The sequence below is a fragment of the Lepidochelys olivacea genome, assembly GCF_965140295.1.
Source record: "Lepidochelys olivacea isolate rLepOli2 genome assembly, chromosome: 8".
Lineage (NCBI taxonomy): Eukaryota > Metazoa > Chordata > Testudines > Cheloniidae > Lepidochelys > Lepidochelys olivacea.
The window spans coordinates 53,874,318-53,891,007 of NC_140418.1; the positions used below are offsets into that span (position 1 = coordinate 53,874,318).

Below are 16,690 nucleotides of genomic sequence, written 5' to 3' on the forward strand. Positions count from 1 at the left end.
GTGTCTAAACTAAGTGTGCTCTCTTGTGCCTCCGTTTGCTTGTATCTGCGTGTGCTTGTGTAGGTTAGCACTTTAGTGTGTGCGCAGATACTGTAGGTACATGTGAGCTGGTGTCTGTTTATTTGTGTGTGCCGGTGTGTGTCTGCCTGTGCATATGTTTGTGCCGTATGCGTGTGCTTGCTTGTACGTGCGTTTATCCATGTGTGTCAGTGTGCCTGTGTGGGGGTGTCTGTCCTTTGAAGCCTGTTTGTGTGCACATTTGCGATATTTTGAAGATTTTATTTGATCCCTTAAAACACACCCATCAGCCTACCCTCTGAGCGCATCTATGAGAATGTACGTGTACAAACCTCCTTCCCCAGAATTTAGCCCTCCCCTGCCAAGGCACTAGGCCGAGCAGGCAGATGAACATTACTGCCACCCTGTTGGCCAAGAGACTCTGGCTCTGTCAGACCAGAAGAGAAGCAAGCACAAGAGGTGAGAGCCTTCCACTCAGAATGCCCTGCCTCCAGCCATTCAGATGGAAAGACTGTGAGTAAAAGCTGATCTCAGCTGGTGCAGTGGTGTCTGTGTGTGTGTGGGGGGGCACTCAGGGGTAAAGTCCCCGACAACACAGGGCATTGTAGATCAGTAAAATCAGCCCCTTTTTCACCCAGCAGGGAAGCGGCAGCTTGTGCAGATGTTGCAGAACAGGTGTAGCATGCTCCCTATCGCTATAGCTCCCTGTACTGCTCAGTGAGCAGGCAGCTGGATTCTACACTAGCTTTAGTTTCCAACTGGTCTTTGAAGATAGCCTTGGGTAGGCCACATTGCAGCAGTCCAAGCTGAAGGTGACAGGTCTGGATCGCTGGGATGCAGTTCATGTCCAAGATAAAAGTTTGCCATTGTTTCAACCAGAAGCAGATGGGATAAAAGCACACCATGCTCCCAGTTCTGTAAGAGCTCCCTTTCCACAAGAGAGGCAGACCTTATACCTGACGTCCATTACCCAACCACCCTACATCTTGGCTGGCCTCTTATCCAAACTCCTGTTTCAGCTACACGCTGAGTCAGCAAGGAGACTGTTCATTCTGGGTCTGATGCCAAAGACCTCCATCTCTTTGTCATTTGCATGTCAATGGCAATGGAGCCCAAACGCACCCCCCCCCCCACTGGCTTTACGTCCACACTGAAGAGGAGGGGTGACAAAACTGAATCCTGTGCGTGAGGGTAAGTGAGCAGTTGCCAAGCACTATCCTCTGGAATCTCTTCATCAGGGAAGAACGGAACCACCGAACCAGAGTTTGCAAGGTGACAGACACATCTAATTAGCAACCGTTGTTTAATTCCTGGCAGATGGAAACTGAGATGTTGCTCTCCTTTCCCCTCCTGGTCTCTCCCTTCTTTTCCTTTCCTTTCTTTCCCCTCGCATTCCTTTACTTTTTTTGTTCTTTTGTCTTTTTTCCCTTTTGTCCCCTTATTTTTGGAAGAAAAAATTCAATTACTTTTTTTTAAAAAGGGTGGGGAAAGATAGATCTGAAAGAATCAACATGGATATCTGCCCGTCAGCTTTTGCTAGAGGCAAGTCAGCTACCAGGAAGACTACCAGTATCTCAGCCACACAGTAGAAAGCCAGACTCAAAGGTGTCAAGGAAATCTGAGGATTCCAAATGACCCCACACCTGCCTGGAACGCCTTTCCCAGTGACCTTCCCCACCAGAGGAAGGTTAGGGACAGGCAACATTAGAAGATGGTTTTCTGAGCTGGATGCTGAGAATATTCACTTGGAGGAGGTTAACATCCTGCCCTCCCCAAGGGAGGTGGTTATACTGTTATCCAATAATAGGCCCAGAATTCCCAGGCTAGATTTTATCCGTTGGCGCAATTAGAGCTCTTCTAGCGAAACAGGCTGAAATTCAGCCAGAGAAGATACTGCATTTATCCCCTCCAGACGCTGCCCTGCTGCCATGAAGGGAGTCCGTTTCAGTCTAGATCTGATTTATGCTCCCTAGGAAGTAAATGAAGAAATCCTTGCAGCAAAAATACTTGACTCAGTCCGCCTTAGAATGAACAGATCATAAGAACGGCCATACTGGGTCAGACCAAAGGTCCATCTAGTCCAATATCCTGTCTTCCAACAGTGGTCAATCCAGGTGTCCCAGAGGGAATGAACAGAACTGATCATCATAAAGTGATCCATTCCCTGTCGTCCATTCCCAGCTTCTGGCAAACAGAGGCTAAGGACACCATCCCTGCTGACACCGTCCTGGCTGATAGCCATTGGTGGACCTATCCTCCGTGAATTTATCTAGTTCTTTTTTGAATCCTGTTAATGGGATGATGGCTCATTCTGACATTTAATCCATCACAAGCCACCTGGATAACACTGTGGTCTGCGAAGAAAATCTATGGAAAGAGGACGTTTAATAGACAAAACATAATCATACTTTCCTATCAGGTCATTGTTAGAGTGGGCCATTGGCTACACAGTATGCTCCTTAGAGAGATCTGAAACCCAACCAAGTCTGTCAGTCCAGTAAAATAAATCCTCTGATCCAGTAGGAGTTATGGAGGGTCCTGACTTCAAACTTGAAGGAGCTATAATGAGAGCATGACACAGGAGTTCATCCTCCTCACCTCCAGTTATCTGTGCAGAGCCAGAAGTCACTGGGGCCATTTCGATAGTACTCATAGCAGCTCTGAGATCCCCCAGGAGCCCTGAGTGTGGACTTGGGGTCACCCAGTGCAGTACGGCTTGATTCTTATTTATATTAAGGCCCCTCAGCACCATTCTGACAGGGAAGAGAGGCCCTGATGCGGGTGTCAATGTAAATGCCAGAGCGCTGCTTAAGGGGCTGTAGTGTAAACAAGAACCAGCCCAAAGCCTCAGTGACTCCAACACTGACCTAGACAAATACCCAGGCAGCAGGCATGGGAAATCTGCGATGGCAGCCTGTACATTGTGATCCCAATTTCATTCTCTCCTGGGACACGTATGCCACTGAGGCCATGTCTACACCACCACTTATGTTGGCAAAATGTAGGTCACTCAGGGGTGTGAAAAAACCACCACCCCAAGCGACAAAAGTTTCGCCAGCACCAGTGGTGGTGTGCACAGAGCTGTGTGGGTGGGAGAGCGTCTCCTGCCGACACAGCTGCCGCCACTTGTTGGCGGTGGTGTTATAACGTCAAAGGGAGAGCTCTCTCCTGCCGACACAGCTGCCACCGCTTGTTGTTGGTGGTGTTATAACGTCAAGGGGAGAGCTTTCTCCTGCCGACACAGCTGCCGCCGCTTGTTGGCAGTAGTGTTATAACGTCAAGGGGAGAGCTCTCTCCTGCCGGCACAGCTGCCACCGCTTGTTGGCAGTGGTGTTATAACGTCAAGGGGAGAGCTCTCTCCCGCCGACACAGCTGCCGCCGCTTGTTGGCGGTGGTGTTACAACGTCAAGGGGAGAGCTCTCTCCCGCCGACACAGCTGCCGCCGCTTGTTGGCGGTGGTGTTATAACGTCAAGGGGAGAGCTCTCTCCCGCCGACACAGCTGCCGCCGCTTGTTGGCAGTGGTGTTATAACGTCAAGGGGAGAGCTCTCTCCCGCCGACACAGTTGCCGCCGGTGCTATAACGTCAAGGGGAGAGCTCTCTCCCGCCGACACAGTTGCCGCCGCTTGTTAGCGGTGGTGTTATAATGTCAAGGGGAGAGCTCTCTCCCGCCGACACAGCTGCCGCCGCTTGTTGGCGGTGGTGCTATAACGTCAAGGGGAGAGCTCTCTCCCGCCGACACAGCTGCCGCCGCTTGTTGGCGGTGGTGTTATAACATCAAGGGGAGAGCTCTCTCCCGCCGGCACAGAGTGACTACACGATAGATCCTACAGTGGTGCAGCTGCAGTAGTACAGCTGTGCTGCTGTAAGGTCTCTTGTGTAGACATAGCCTACGATGAATCCATTTCTGAACAGGGCACCTCCTACCTCTGGATTTAGATGCAAATAACATGACTCCACTATTGCTCTGACTTCTCTCAGCTCATCCCGAACTGGGGGAAATCTCGGTCAGTGCAGGGGCAGCTGCATCAGCCAGCCAGGTCTTGGTGATACACACAAAGCTGAGCGCTTTGCTTGGACTAATCTGGGACAGCAATGATCTTATTATCCACCAACGTCACCCTGAACAGCATGAACCAAGCAGCACGATCCCTGTCAGCGGATGCACCGCGTTCTCAGGATGAGACCAGCAGACTGCTAACGAACGTTTGTGCACATCTGCCCATGGTTTTGCATGGAGCGGCTTCTGGATTTCGCGTAGAGTGGCCCATGTGTGTTTGTACATTAGGTACAATGGCCCATTTGTGCATTAGGTGTTTACGTCGGTAGAGCTGCAATTGTAACATCCATATTTTTGTATACATTGTTCCACATATACTGACTCCACGGGTTCAAGTGTTCATGTATTTGCATGTGTGGGCTCATGCATGCCCACGTTCCCTTGTGTCTGTAGGTGTATGGTTTTGTGTTTGCATATGTAGGCTCACACATGCTTGTGTGTATGGGCCTGCCCGGCTGCGGGGTTCTGTCTTTGGATGTACAGAGCCTACGTGTCTGCATGTCTGAGCTCTCCTATACATTGGGCTGGATTTCCCAGAGCCCTGCGTCTTGTGTAGGCTTTGACACCAGTGCCAAGTGGGTGCAGAACGCTCCCAAGGCAGAGTGGTAGCATTGCATGCCCACTGCGTGGGAAGCGCCTGCCCAAGGAGCAGGGCAATGAGGGTCTCCGTGTGGGTCCGTTTGGGCCCAGGTGCACGCTCTATGTCTAGGGGTGGGTTCTCGGGTTTCTGACAGCACAGAGGTGGCCTGAACCCCTTTGTTTTCCTTTCCCAGGAGGGACAGGAGAAGGCGACATCACATGTCGGTGTGGGAGCAGCGTACCAGTCAGCTCCGTAGGCACATGCAGATGTCCAGCCAGGAGGGCCTCAACAAGGACGCCCCTCCCTTGATCAACCCTCACGCCAGCATATTCAGGAGGAAAATGCCTGGGGAAAATGTAACCTTGGAGAAGGGTGAAGAGGATCATGGAGGCAGCGCAGAGCACCCGCAGGCGGAAGGCCTGGACCAACCCACTGCAGGCACCAACTCATGCCCAAGCACCAAAGAGGACGAGAAAAGCCCATCCCCTCGAGCCAAGAGAGACAGGGAACAATGGCATCAGAAATCATGCCACGGGAACTGTGATCTGACTGAGCAGGAGGAGGGAGGGGGAGGCACAGGGATTGAAGACCGAGCACGGCTGAGGCAGAGCCAGAGGCGCAGCCGGCACCGGAGAGTGAGAACTGAGGGGAAGGAGCCGGCTGGGGCCCTGGAGAGCAGATCAGCCAGCCAAGAGGCCAGCCTGGAGGAAGCCAATCCCACGGAAGGAGAGCAGGCCAGAAATGAAGGGGGGAAGGAGGACATGAATCAGGAGGAGCCACTGGTGGGCGAGGAGCTGAACAGGTAAAGGGCACACCATCCCTGACGGCTATGATCTGCAGCTCCTTCTTGTGGAGAGATGGCAAGCCTGGCGCCTGCGGGTGGGAGGGCAGTGTGGGTGGGCCGATCTCTCAATGGTTCTGCATCCCCAGGCATGAGCCCTTCCTTTCATCTGTCATCCAGCCTCTGGCAGCCTCTAGTCCGTTTTTGCTTTGCTTCGCTTTCCCCACCCAGTCTGTCCTGAGGAGCCAGTCTGTCCCTTGATCCTGGTCAATAGCTCCCTCCCCTAGGCAGGAAGCACTGCTCAGAACAACGCTCCAGACAGTGCCCCAGTAATCACCCGAGGTGCAGTAGTAACCTTTCTGTAAGCCGTCATGTAGAATACCATCATCTGCTGGCTTTTAAACAAGGCACTGATTTGGTCTGTAATCCTCATTTCTCCAGGGTCTGGGAAGTCTCCCTGTCTCCTCCCAAGGTGATAAAGCTCTGACCAGGTCTATGTCTAGTTTCTGGCGTAAGAGAAGTATTTTCAGATCGGGAACAGGGACAGCAAACCTCGTGGCTCCTGGTTTAAGTAGGACCCCTCCCCCCATCTCCCTACAAGGTCCAACATGAAATGTAACATTTGTGTTATGGCTGCTATGCCCAATCCATTAAATCTAACTGAATACAACAGCCTATTCAGATGTTCCCACCTGTGTTCTCCAGGGCCCCCTGGATATCCCACAGGGAGATCATTTCTCTCCCCATCCTCGAGACTGGAGATTAGCAAAGGCAGGAAAGGATCTGCTGGTCCCTCCCAACCCCCCAGCAGCTTGTTGCAATCCCAGCTGTTCTGGTCTTTTCTGCTGGCATGGGGTTTCGGGGACACAGGGCAGTCCTTGTCTCAGGAAAGAGGAGTCTCCAGCAGTAGGATGTTAAAGCACTTGGAGCACAGAGATGGATGAAAAATGTTATAGAATTGTTTGTTATTTCTGCCTTCACCAACTGGTGTCGCTGTAGCCAGAGGAACTCGCTGAGAAAAGTTCAATGCACACCAGAGCCAAATCCAACAGCTGCTAATAAATAGGAATATAACAATAATATAATAGTCATTATTTCCAGGAGTGCTTCAGATCCCCCTTTACTGACGAAATACTGGGAAATCCATTTTAACCAGCTATGCAAGTGACCAATGAAAACTTGGTTGGTTATCAGAGGCTGATCTTTAACTAAAGAATATTGCACAGAAAACTTTAGGAGTACTTTAAAAGGGTCGCTTAAGACACAGAGGGTTGCTTTTTGGAGCTCGGGCACTGTATCCAGTGTTCATTGTATTCCAGCTGATGCCTTTCTAATATTGCAAGAACAATCATTCCAAAAGCACACATGGTTTCATTTCTCTCTCTTTCTCCCTGTTTTATCTTTACTTCCCAACCTCCATTTCTCCCTCTTTATTCTCTCCTTTGTCTTCTCCATTTGCTCTCCCTGCTCCCCTCTGTCATCTTCACTTCTGTTGTTCCCCCATCCCACCTCTTCCCACACAATCCCACCTGTCTTTCTCTCTCCCCTTGCCTTCCTCCTTTCTTCCTGTAGAACCAATGAAATCCCAGCCAGTGATGCTGCCTTTGCTGGGGCTATGCGGGAAATGAGTCCCCTCAAAGTCCCCCATGAGCTCAACGAGGAGAAGAACGCTAGCTTGACAGAGCAGGACTGCAGCGGCCTGGAGACCAGTGACCAAGCCCTGCTGGGCAGCTTGCAGATGGAGATGAGCCGAGCCATCAGCAGGAGTGAACCCGAGCTGTCCTCCGTCACAGCCAACATGGAGAAAGTCACCGAGAGCACCACCATCATGATCGATGTCCAAGACTCCACTGTGGTACAGAGTGAGGACCTGTCTCTTTTGCTGTTTGCCTCTCTCTGATCTGCCTTCCTTTGCAGTGGCCCCTGAGGCTGGTGGGAACACTGTGGATTCCCCAGAGAATCCTCCAGCATTCATGCAGCCCCAGCACTGTCAACCCTCCACCCCCACCCCATCGTCCCTCAAACCCTGAATTCATAGCCAAGGCCCCATATCCTGTGTGGCAAGTTGGACCTAAGTCCCGAAGGAAGCTCTGGATGGGCTTAGATGACACTAGTGCCCCCACTGTTGCTACCACATGTGGAAAGCCAACACTGGGGTTTTTCTGTGGCTGGGTGGTTACCAGGTTGCCTCACAGGATAACGGCACTTGCAGCTCTGATTCGCCATGTTCACATCCATTGCCTCGTGGTTAGGCCACGTCTCCACTGAGCATCTCAGCCATTAGTAGCCAGGGCCCAGTACAGCCGCACTAATGCACCTGCCTAGTGTAGACAGCCAAAAATGCTTTATACTGTGATTTGATCCAGGGCAGTTTATCCCTGCTTGAACCCCGCTCCCAGACACACAGCAGGAAACAGGCGGGGCATGTCTCTCTCCGCCCCCCCGCCCCCAATCCACTCCACTGTGGCCTTGGGGTAAAACTGCGGAGAGCAACCAGCCAGAGACTCCAGCCGTCAGGGGAAGGAGCAAACAAAGCAGAGACCTTCAGCCGTTCTAGTCAAAAGACTCAAAACTGTTCTCTCCCTTCCCCTGCCCTGCTGACCGGCTGTCTGCTCCCACCTTGCCTCCCTCGCCAAATATGTCTGTGCTAGAGCTGGGAGGTGACTGCTCCCACTCGAGGAGACGTACCCGCGCTGGGACCCATCGAGTCAGTGCGCTAGAAGAGAAGTGCAGCTGGGAGTGGCCTGAGTGACGGGGCAGGGCTAGTCAACCTGAGTATGTAGCTAGCGTCTCGGATGGCATCATCTGTCCTGCTGTTCGGGCCATCACAGCTGTGCTTCTGTTTTTAGCGTGCTAGCTGGCTAAGCACTAGTGTGGGTGTGTCTCCTCGAGCATAGACATACCTGCATCTTGTCACCTGAGCTTCACTCCACACCTGCCCTTCATACCTCGTCCCCTGCTCTGTCCCTTTCAACCCTTTCCCTTTTCTTGCCAGTTAGGTGATTCCCCTCCTGACTAAACACACACCCGCTAAAAAAAATTATGGAACTAACATGACACTTGCTACCATTCCATTAAGAAAAGGAGGACTTGTGGCACCTTAGAGACTAACACATTTATTTGAGCATAAGCTTTCGTGAGCTACAGCTCGCTTCATCAGATGCATTCAGTGGAAAATACAGTGGGGAGATTTATGTACACAGAGAACATGAAACAATGGGTGTTACCATACACACTGTAAGGAAAGCGATCATTTAAGTTGAGCTAATACCAGCAGGGGGGACGGGGTGGGAGAAAACCTTTTTTAGTGATAATCAAGGTGGGCCATTTCCAGCAGTTGACAAGAACATCTGAGGAACAGTGGCGGGGGGGGGGGAATAAACAGGGGGAAATAGTTTTACTTTGTGTAATGACCCATCCACTCCCAGTCTCTATTCAAGCCTAAGTTAATTGTGTCCAGTTTGCAAATTAATTCCAATTCAGCAGTCTCTCGTTGGAGTCTGTTTTTGAAGTCTTTTTGTTGTAATATTGCGACTTTTAGGTCTGTAATCGAGTGACCAGAGAGATTGAAGTGTCCTCAGACTGGTTTATGAATGTTATAATTCTTGACATCTGATTTGTGTCCATTTATTCTTTTATGTAGAGACTGTCCAGTTTGGCCAATGTACGTGGCAGAGGGGCATTGCTGGCACATGATGGCATATATCACATTGGTAGATGTGCAGGTGAACGAGCCCCTGGTAGTGTGGCTGATGTGATTGGGGCCTATGATGGTGTTCACTGAATAGATATGTGGACACAGTTGGCAACGGGCTTTGTTGCAAGGATTGGTTCCCAGGTTAGTGGTTCTGTTGTGTGGTATGTGGTTGCTGGTGAGTATTTGCTTCAGGTTGGGGGGCTGTCTGTAAGCAAGGACTGGCCTGTCTCCCAAGATCTGTGAGAGTGATGGGTCGTCCTTCAGGATAGGTTGTAGATCCTTGATGATGCGTTGGAGAGGTTTTAGTTGGTGGCTGAAGGTGACGGCTAGTGGCGTTCTGTTATTTTCTTTGTTGGGCCTGTCCTGTAGTAGGTGACTTCTGGGTACTCTTCCTGCTCTGTCAATCTGTTTCTTCACTTCAGCAGGTGGGTATTGTAGTTGTAAGAATGCTTAATAGAGATCTTGTAGGTGTTTGTCTCTGTCTGAGGGGTTGGAGCAAATGCGGTTGTATCATAGAGCTTGGCTGTAGACAACGGATCGTGTGGTGTGATCTGGGTGAAAGCTGGAGGCATGTAGGTAGGAATAGCAGTCAGTAGGTTTCTGGTATAGGGTGGTGTTTATGTGACCATCGCTTATTAGCACCGTAGTGTCCAGGAAGTGGATCTCTTGTGTGGACTGGTCCAGGCTGAGGTTGATGGTGGGATGGAAATTGTTGAAATCATTACACAAGGTAAAACTATTTTCCCATGTTTATTCCCGCCCCCCCGTTCCTCAGACGTTCTTGTCAACTGTTGGAAATGGCCCACCTTGATTATCACTACAAAAGGTTTTCTTCCCCCTCCCCCACCCCCGGCTCTCATGCTGGTATTAGCTCATCTTAAGTGATCACTCTCCTTACAGTGTGTATGATAACACCCATTGTTTCATGTTCTCTGTGTATATAAATCTCCCCACAGTATTTTCCACTGAATGCATCCGATAAAGTGAGCTGTAGCTCACGAAAGCTTATGCTCTAATAAATTGGTTAGTCTCTAAGGTGCCACAAGTACTCCTTTTCTTTTTGAGAATACAGACTAACACGGCTGCTACTCTGAAACTTACCATTCCATTGTTCACTCTGCTTGTGTGCTAGAGCCCTTCTCCCACCCTGGGTCTGGTCTAGTTCAACTGCTAGCTCTTCCTGGTGGGGCTGTCTACCACTCTGTGTTTGTACAGTGCCTAGCACAGGGGTGGGCAAACTGCGGCCTGCAGGCTGGATCTGGCCTGCCAGTCATTTTAATCCAGCCCTTGAGCTCCCACTGGGGAGCAGGGTCTGGGGCTTGCCCCACTCCGGCGCTCCAGCTGGGGAACAGGGTCAGGGGCCATTCTACACGGCTCCCAGAAGCAATGGAATGGCCCCCCTCCAGCTCCTATGCATAGGGGCAGCCAGGGGGCTCCACTCTGCACGCTGCCCCTGCCACAAGTGCCACCCCCGCATCTCCCATTGGCCAGGAACCACGGCCAACAGGAGTTGCAGGGGCGGTGCCTGCAGACGGGGCAGCATGCAGAGCCACGTGGCCATGTCTCTGCGTAGGACCTGGAGAAGGGACGTGCTGCTGCTTCCGGGAGCCACTTGAGGTAAGTGCCACCCGGAGCCTGCACTCCTGAGCCTCCAGCCACACTCCAACCCCCTGCCCCAGCCCTGATCCCCCTCCTGCCCTCCAAACCACTCAATCCCAGCTCGGAGCACCCTCCTGCACCCGAAACCCCTCATCCCGAGCCCCACCCCAGAGCCCACATCCCCAGCCGGAGCCCTCACCTCCCCACACCCCAAGCCCCTGCCCCAGCCCTGATCCCCCTCCCACTCTCCGAACCCCTTGGTCCCAGCCTGGAGCACCCTCCTGCATCCCAAACCCATCATCCCTAGCCCCACCCCAGAGCCCACACCCCCAGCCAGAGCACCCTCCTACACCCCAAACTCCTCATCCCCAGTGTAACAATGCTGCCTCTGGTGGGACCCAACTGAGAGTATCAATTCAGAACAAATTGCTTAGAGCAGGGCAGTTACAGCCCCGGGCTGGTGGTTCTTCACCTCTAAGGCACACCAAACCAGCCAAACAGAGAGGACTTCGGTCTCACCCCACTGGCTAACCATAAGTCACACAACCAATTCCCTTAGACACCAGTTTCCCAGTATCACCACCAGTGCCACTCATTACGGGGATGAATGGTTATGAAAACCAATACCCCCATAAAAGAAGAAAGGTTCTCCCGATCCCAAAGGACCAAGCCGCAGACCCAGGTCAATATACAAATCAGATCTTACCCACAAATCATGCTGTTGCCAATCCTTTATAATCTAAAATCTAAAGGTTCATTCATAAAAAGAAAGAAATATAGATGAGAGCTAGAATTGGTTAAATCGAATCAATTACATACAGTAATGGCAAAGTTCTTGGTTCAGGCTTGTAGCAGTGATGGAATAAACTACAGGTTCAAATCAAGTATCTGGAATACAACCACGGTTGGGATGAGTCATTCAGTCCTTTGTTCAGAGCTTCAGTTTGTAACAAGGTTTCTCCAGAGGTCAGAAGCAGGACTGAAGACAAAATGGAGGGGTTTTCAGGGCCTTTTATATTCTCTGCACATGGAAGTCACATGTCCATGCATGACTCAGTTCTTTGCAGGCCAACGCCATTGTTTACATGTTAGTTTGAACGTTCCCAGGAAAGCTCAGATGTGGATTGGCGTCTCCCAAAGTCCATTGTCAGTTAAGTGTTTCTTGATTGGGCACTTCCTGAGAATAGTCCTTTCTTAAGAAGCTGACCAGATGCTTCACTGAGGCTACTTAGAATCAAAACATATTGAGATACAAGTATATAGCCAATATTCATAACTTCAAATACAAAAACGATACACACATACAGACAGCATAATCATAACCAGCAAATCATAACCTTTTCATAGACACCTTACTGGACAACCTTTGTACAATATTTGCTGCAAATATATAACAGTGGTTGCAACAATGATCTATACGGTCACAGTTTACATCAATAACATCATACCCAGCCCCACCCCAGAGCACACATCCCTAGCCGGAGCCCTCCCCCACGTCCCAGCCCAGAACCGCCTCCCATACCCTCAACTCCTGCTTTCTGGTCCCACCCCAAATCCCACACCCCCAACCAGAGCCCTCACTCCCCTTCCACACCCCAACCCCAATTTTGTGAGTATTCATGGCCCGCCATACAATTTCTATTCCCAGATGTGGCGTTTAGTCCAAAAAGTTTGCCCACCCCTGGCCTCAGGCACTGCTGTAACAACTAAGCAGATGAAGAAAAGCAGCAGTGGAGTGAAACATGATTTTTCCTTTCTACACGAGCGGTTTGCATTAGTACAGCTACACTGGAGGTTGTAACCGAGGCTGATCCCCAGCGGGGCAAGGCCTTCTTTCCACTAACCACAGAAATGCAGGAGGAGTCTCTCAGCCGTGCTTTGAGCCCACAGGGAAACTCCCCCCGCAAGAGCTGTGCTAGAAAAAAGGCCAGGCCTGTGCCAGGAGGGTGGAACAGCCTGTTGCATATTGCTCAGGACAAACCCTCCAGCCCTCAGGCAAAACAGAAGCATCTCCCCTTTGGGCGTGTGCTGTGCTCAAATGTGCAACTCAGCCCCTGGTTCTGGTCTTGACTCCTGCACTTTGCGGATGCATCTCACAGTCGTGGCTTGCTCTACAGTGGTTGTTAGTTGCCCACTTTCTCTCAGGCTGTGCCTTGTCTTTTTCTCCCTCTCCATTTCTCCTTCCTACTGTCTCTTTCATTCCCTCCCCTCTTTCCCATCCATCTTCACTCATATGACTTCTTTCCCCTTCTCTTTTCCCTTTTCCCCTTTTCTCTCCTTCCCCCTTTCTCACCTCCATCCTGTCTCCTTCTCCCTACTCCCTCATTCCCTGTCTCCTTCCCACCCTTCTGTCTCCTTCCCTATTGCCAAGGCCTATGTGAAACACTAAATTAAACTTTATCTACAGTGAACCCATCCCACTCTGATTGCCTGTCAATCAAACCCTAAAAATGAGAGGAACATTTCCCCTCACCTTCAAGGTGAGAGATTTTAAATTGTGTTATTAATTAAACATCACCACAAAAAAGTGCCTCATTAGAGCCCTTGTCTCTGTCTCTGCATGACAGTCTGTGTCTGTCCTTTCCTTTTCATCTGTCTCTCGCTAACAGCAGAACTTGGATGTGGGAATGTAAAACAGCAATCTTGCCGTTCACAGTCCCTCTCGCTGTGGAGAAATGATATTCTTAGGCGGTTGAGTAGTGTGCATCATTCTTTTTGTTGGTTTCAGAGTAGCAGCTGTGTTAGTCTGTATCCTCAGAAAGAAAAGGATGCATCCGATGTAGCTCACGGAAGCTTATGCTCAGATAAATTTGTTAGTCTCTAAGGTGTCACAAGTACTCCTTTTCTTTTTGTTGTTGCATTCACAAGGCAGCAGCCAGAGCAATGACTGAAGAGCATGAAGTTTTACAGCAGCCTCGGTGTGCAATACTCTCTTGAAAGTGCTCTTGCAAGGGAGCTTATCACTTTAGATAAGCTATTACCAGCAGGACAGTGGGGTGGAAGGAGATATTGTTTCATGGTCTCTGTGTGTATATAATGTCTTCTGCAGTTTCCACAGTATGCATCCGATGAAGTGAGCTGTGGCTCACGAAAGCTCATGCTCAAATAAATTGGTTAGTCTCGAAGGTGCCACAAGTACTCCTTTTCTTTTTGCGAATACAGACTAACCCGGCTGCTACTCTGAAACCTGTCAATTTTGGGAGTGACAGTGTATTCCAGGCAGGAAGCCATCAACCAGTTGCCAGTTCCTTGTGGATAACCCATCACTAGCTCTGCAGCCAAAGCTCATTGTAGCTGTTGACATGGTCAGCCCATCTCCTGTGAAAATGTCCTGTACTTTCATCCAGGGTAAATGTCTCATGCAGCTGTTAGCCTGCTGGGTCAGTAAAAGGACTGATTTCTTTTGCAGTTAGCAACAAGACGGATGGAGAAGCCAGCCCCTTAAAGGAGGCAGAGACAAAAGAGGATGAGGAGAAAGAGAAGAAGAAACGGAAGAAGGAGAAAAGTTCAGAGACGGGCAAAGCGATGGTGCCTCACAGCTCCATGTTTATCTTCAGCACAACAAACCCGTGAGATATTCTTTGGTCTTTGTACCGGAATAACTGAGCCCTGGAGAAGGGAAGGATCTGATGGGTCAGGGCCTTGTAGGTTTTTACCATTAGCCAGTTGGGTCTCTGGAGGAGCTGGGGAAGCCTGAGCCAGCATTGCGGCCCCCTACTTGCACCCCACCAACTTTCTGTATTTGCTGCTGCTTCCTCAGCTCCAGGGGGGCAGGAGCAATACTGGCCCAGGCTCCCTCACCCACCTGCTCAGCTACCGCAGCAACCTCAGATGGCCAGCTGGCTTCAGCAACACAACAGGACTGGGAGATGCATGAGCAGCCTGATGCTTGCTACCCCTGAAGCCATACAGGGGTAGAGCTCAGCTCCTGCCGGTGCATGGACTCCTTGTGACTCCAACTGCCCAGCTCCTACAATGCCTGGCTCCATTCCATTCGTCCCCCCAACGTGCGCATTGTGATCTTTAATTACATTTTCATTGACTGTTTTTTCCACAGAAGATCCCTGCCTGATTCAATACACAGGGGGCCAAATTAAGGTTGCACAGGCAACCACAAATCTGGCATTTCCTAATTCTGAGTGCAACCGAACCAATGACCGTTTAATGCAGTTTTTTGTGTGTAACCTTGTCTAAGACCTGGGTAATGTAGACGCACAGCTATTGATTGCTCTGAACTGTTTCTCCTGCAGAGTGCGGCGGGCCTGCCATTACATCGTGAACCTGCGCTACTTCGAGATGTGCATCCTCCTGGTGATTGCTGCGAGCAGCATTGCCCTGGCAGCAGAGGACCCTGTCCTGACTAACTCAGATAGGAATAAAGTGATTGCACGCTTTCTTACTGATCTCCCTGCCCCCTCCTGCCCAATCCATCAGCTGTGCTCAGAACAAAGTGGGGAGAGGAGGAAGAGCATTTGTACTTGCTAACTTGTCTTGCTCCTTTGCAGAGTGGTAGCAGATGGCATGCTGGGATATATTCCCCAGCATCCTCTTTGCTACTGCACGTGCCCATCCACATGACACCCACAATCCTGCCTCAGCGTCAAGTTCAGAACTACAAACCCTCAGAGCAACCAGATGCTCACGTATCATTTCTAAACCTGGCACCCTTTAGCGTGCTGTTAGAGAGAGGGAGATCTGAAGTCTAGGAATATGTGTGGAGGCCTCAGAGTCAGCTGGGAGAGAAAGATACAACTGGGTACCAAGGGTCAGGAAGGGCGGATGTTTGATGGGAGAGGATATGGTGTCAGGCCAGAGAAGGAAATAGGGTGGTTGAGGCAGGTTGGTGGTACTTGTCCGATGTGATGGATAGGTGAACTGAGGCTGCCCAAGAACTAACGCGTGATCATTATCCCACTGTGAAATCCTGGGGGCAACAAAGCACCTGTGGTTTTCCCCATGACATAGCAAGGTAAGGTTTGCACTATATCTTTGCCTGTAACTGACTCGCCTAGTATATTGCATGGTAAAACTGCAGAGCCTGGCCTCCAGTAGGAAGTACAGCGAGATAGCGAGTGCATGTGACTTTCCTGCAGTAAACTGCACTTTTTCTTAACAGTGAAGACATAGCCTGAGTTGGGCTGGGGGATGTCAAGGTTAAAGGAAAGGAGACTGAGTGAGGGGCTATGCCGCGAGACGGTCACAGGAACAGCGTGAATAGAGGCCGGTGGTTTGATAGGGCTCACAAGAAAGAGAGGGAGCAGGACAGAGATGACCGTTGCTGTGACGTGGGTCTCATCTTATCACATCACGTCATCCAGCAGGAGGGAGGCTAGGAAAATGGTTTTGTGTTGATTTGTCCAAGGAAAATTGAATCGGGGGCTCGGTTGTTGAATGAGAAATCACAGTTTGTTCTGGTGTTATTGTAGCCGGTATTTTGTGGCAATGTAATGGGTGCGTTACGTCTGTCAGTTCCTGGAGGACAAGCTGTTGATCTGATCTCACCTGCACTTAAGCAGCCTGGGTGCATTGACAGACCAACCAGACTGAGCAGGGGATGAAAGCACAGACCAGCCTTGGTTACTTTGTAAGCCACGTAGAATGGCCTCACACCTAGAACGGAGGGGCCCTTCTAGGAGTGCCTACCTGAAACCTTATGCTTATGCTCTAATAAATTGGTTAGTCTCTAAGGTGCCACAAGTCCTCCTTTTCTTTTTACCTGAAACCAGCCATTCGTGCTCCATGGGGTAGAACCAGAGTTGGAATTTAGCAAGCTGGGATGGCAAATCCTTACTTGTCTCTGTTGTTGGTGACACAGACTGCACAGGAAAAGTGAGTCAGGAAGCTGGCATTAGTGAATCTCAGCTCAGGTGAGCCAGTCAGTCACTGCCCCGAGGATACCATGTCACAGTAGTCAAATCGTCCCCTTTCTACTGATGTTCATGCAGGCAGAAATTCA

At 50.4% G+C, this 16,690-nt stretch overlaps 1 protein-coding gene across 2 annotated transcripts in view; it reads left to right on the top strand.

The window, feature by feature from the left end:
• CACNA1E (calcium voltage-gated channel subunit alpha1 E) overlaps positions 1–16,690 on the top strand; it is a 257,484-nt gene that overhangs the window by 178,471 nt on the left and 62,323 nt on the right. For both annotated transcript variants that reach the window (XM_084636282.1, XM_084636281.1), the window contains 4 exons: positions 4,851–5,459; positions 7,011–7,300; positions 14,144–14,303; positions 14,985–15,114. In XM_084636282.1, coding sequence (XP_084492408.1) covers positions 4,851–5,459; positions 7,011–7,300; positions 14,144–14,303; positions 14,985–15,114 — 1,189 coding nt within the window. The remainder of the gene's footprint in view (positions 1–4,850; positions 5,460–7,010; positions 7,301–14,143; positions 14,304–14,984; positions 15,115–16,690) is intronic.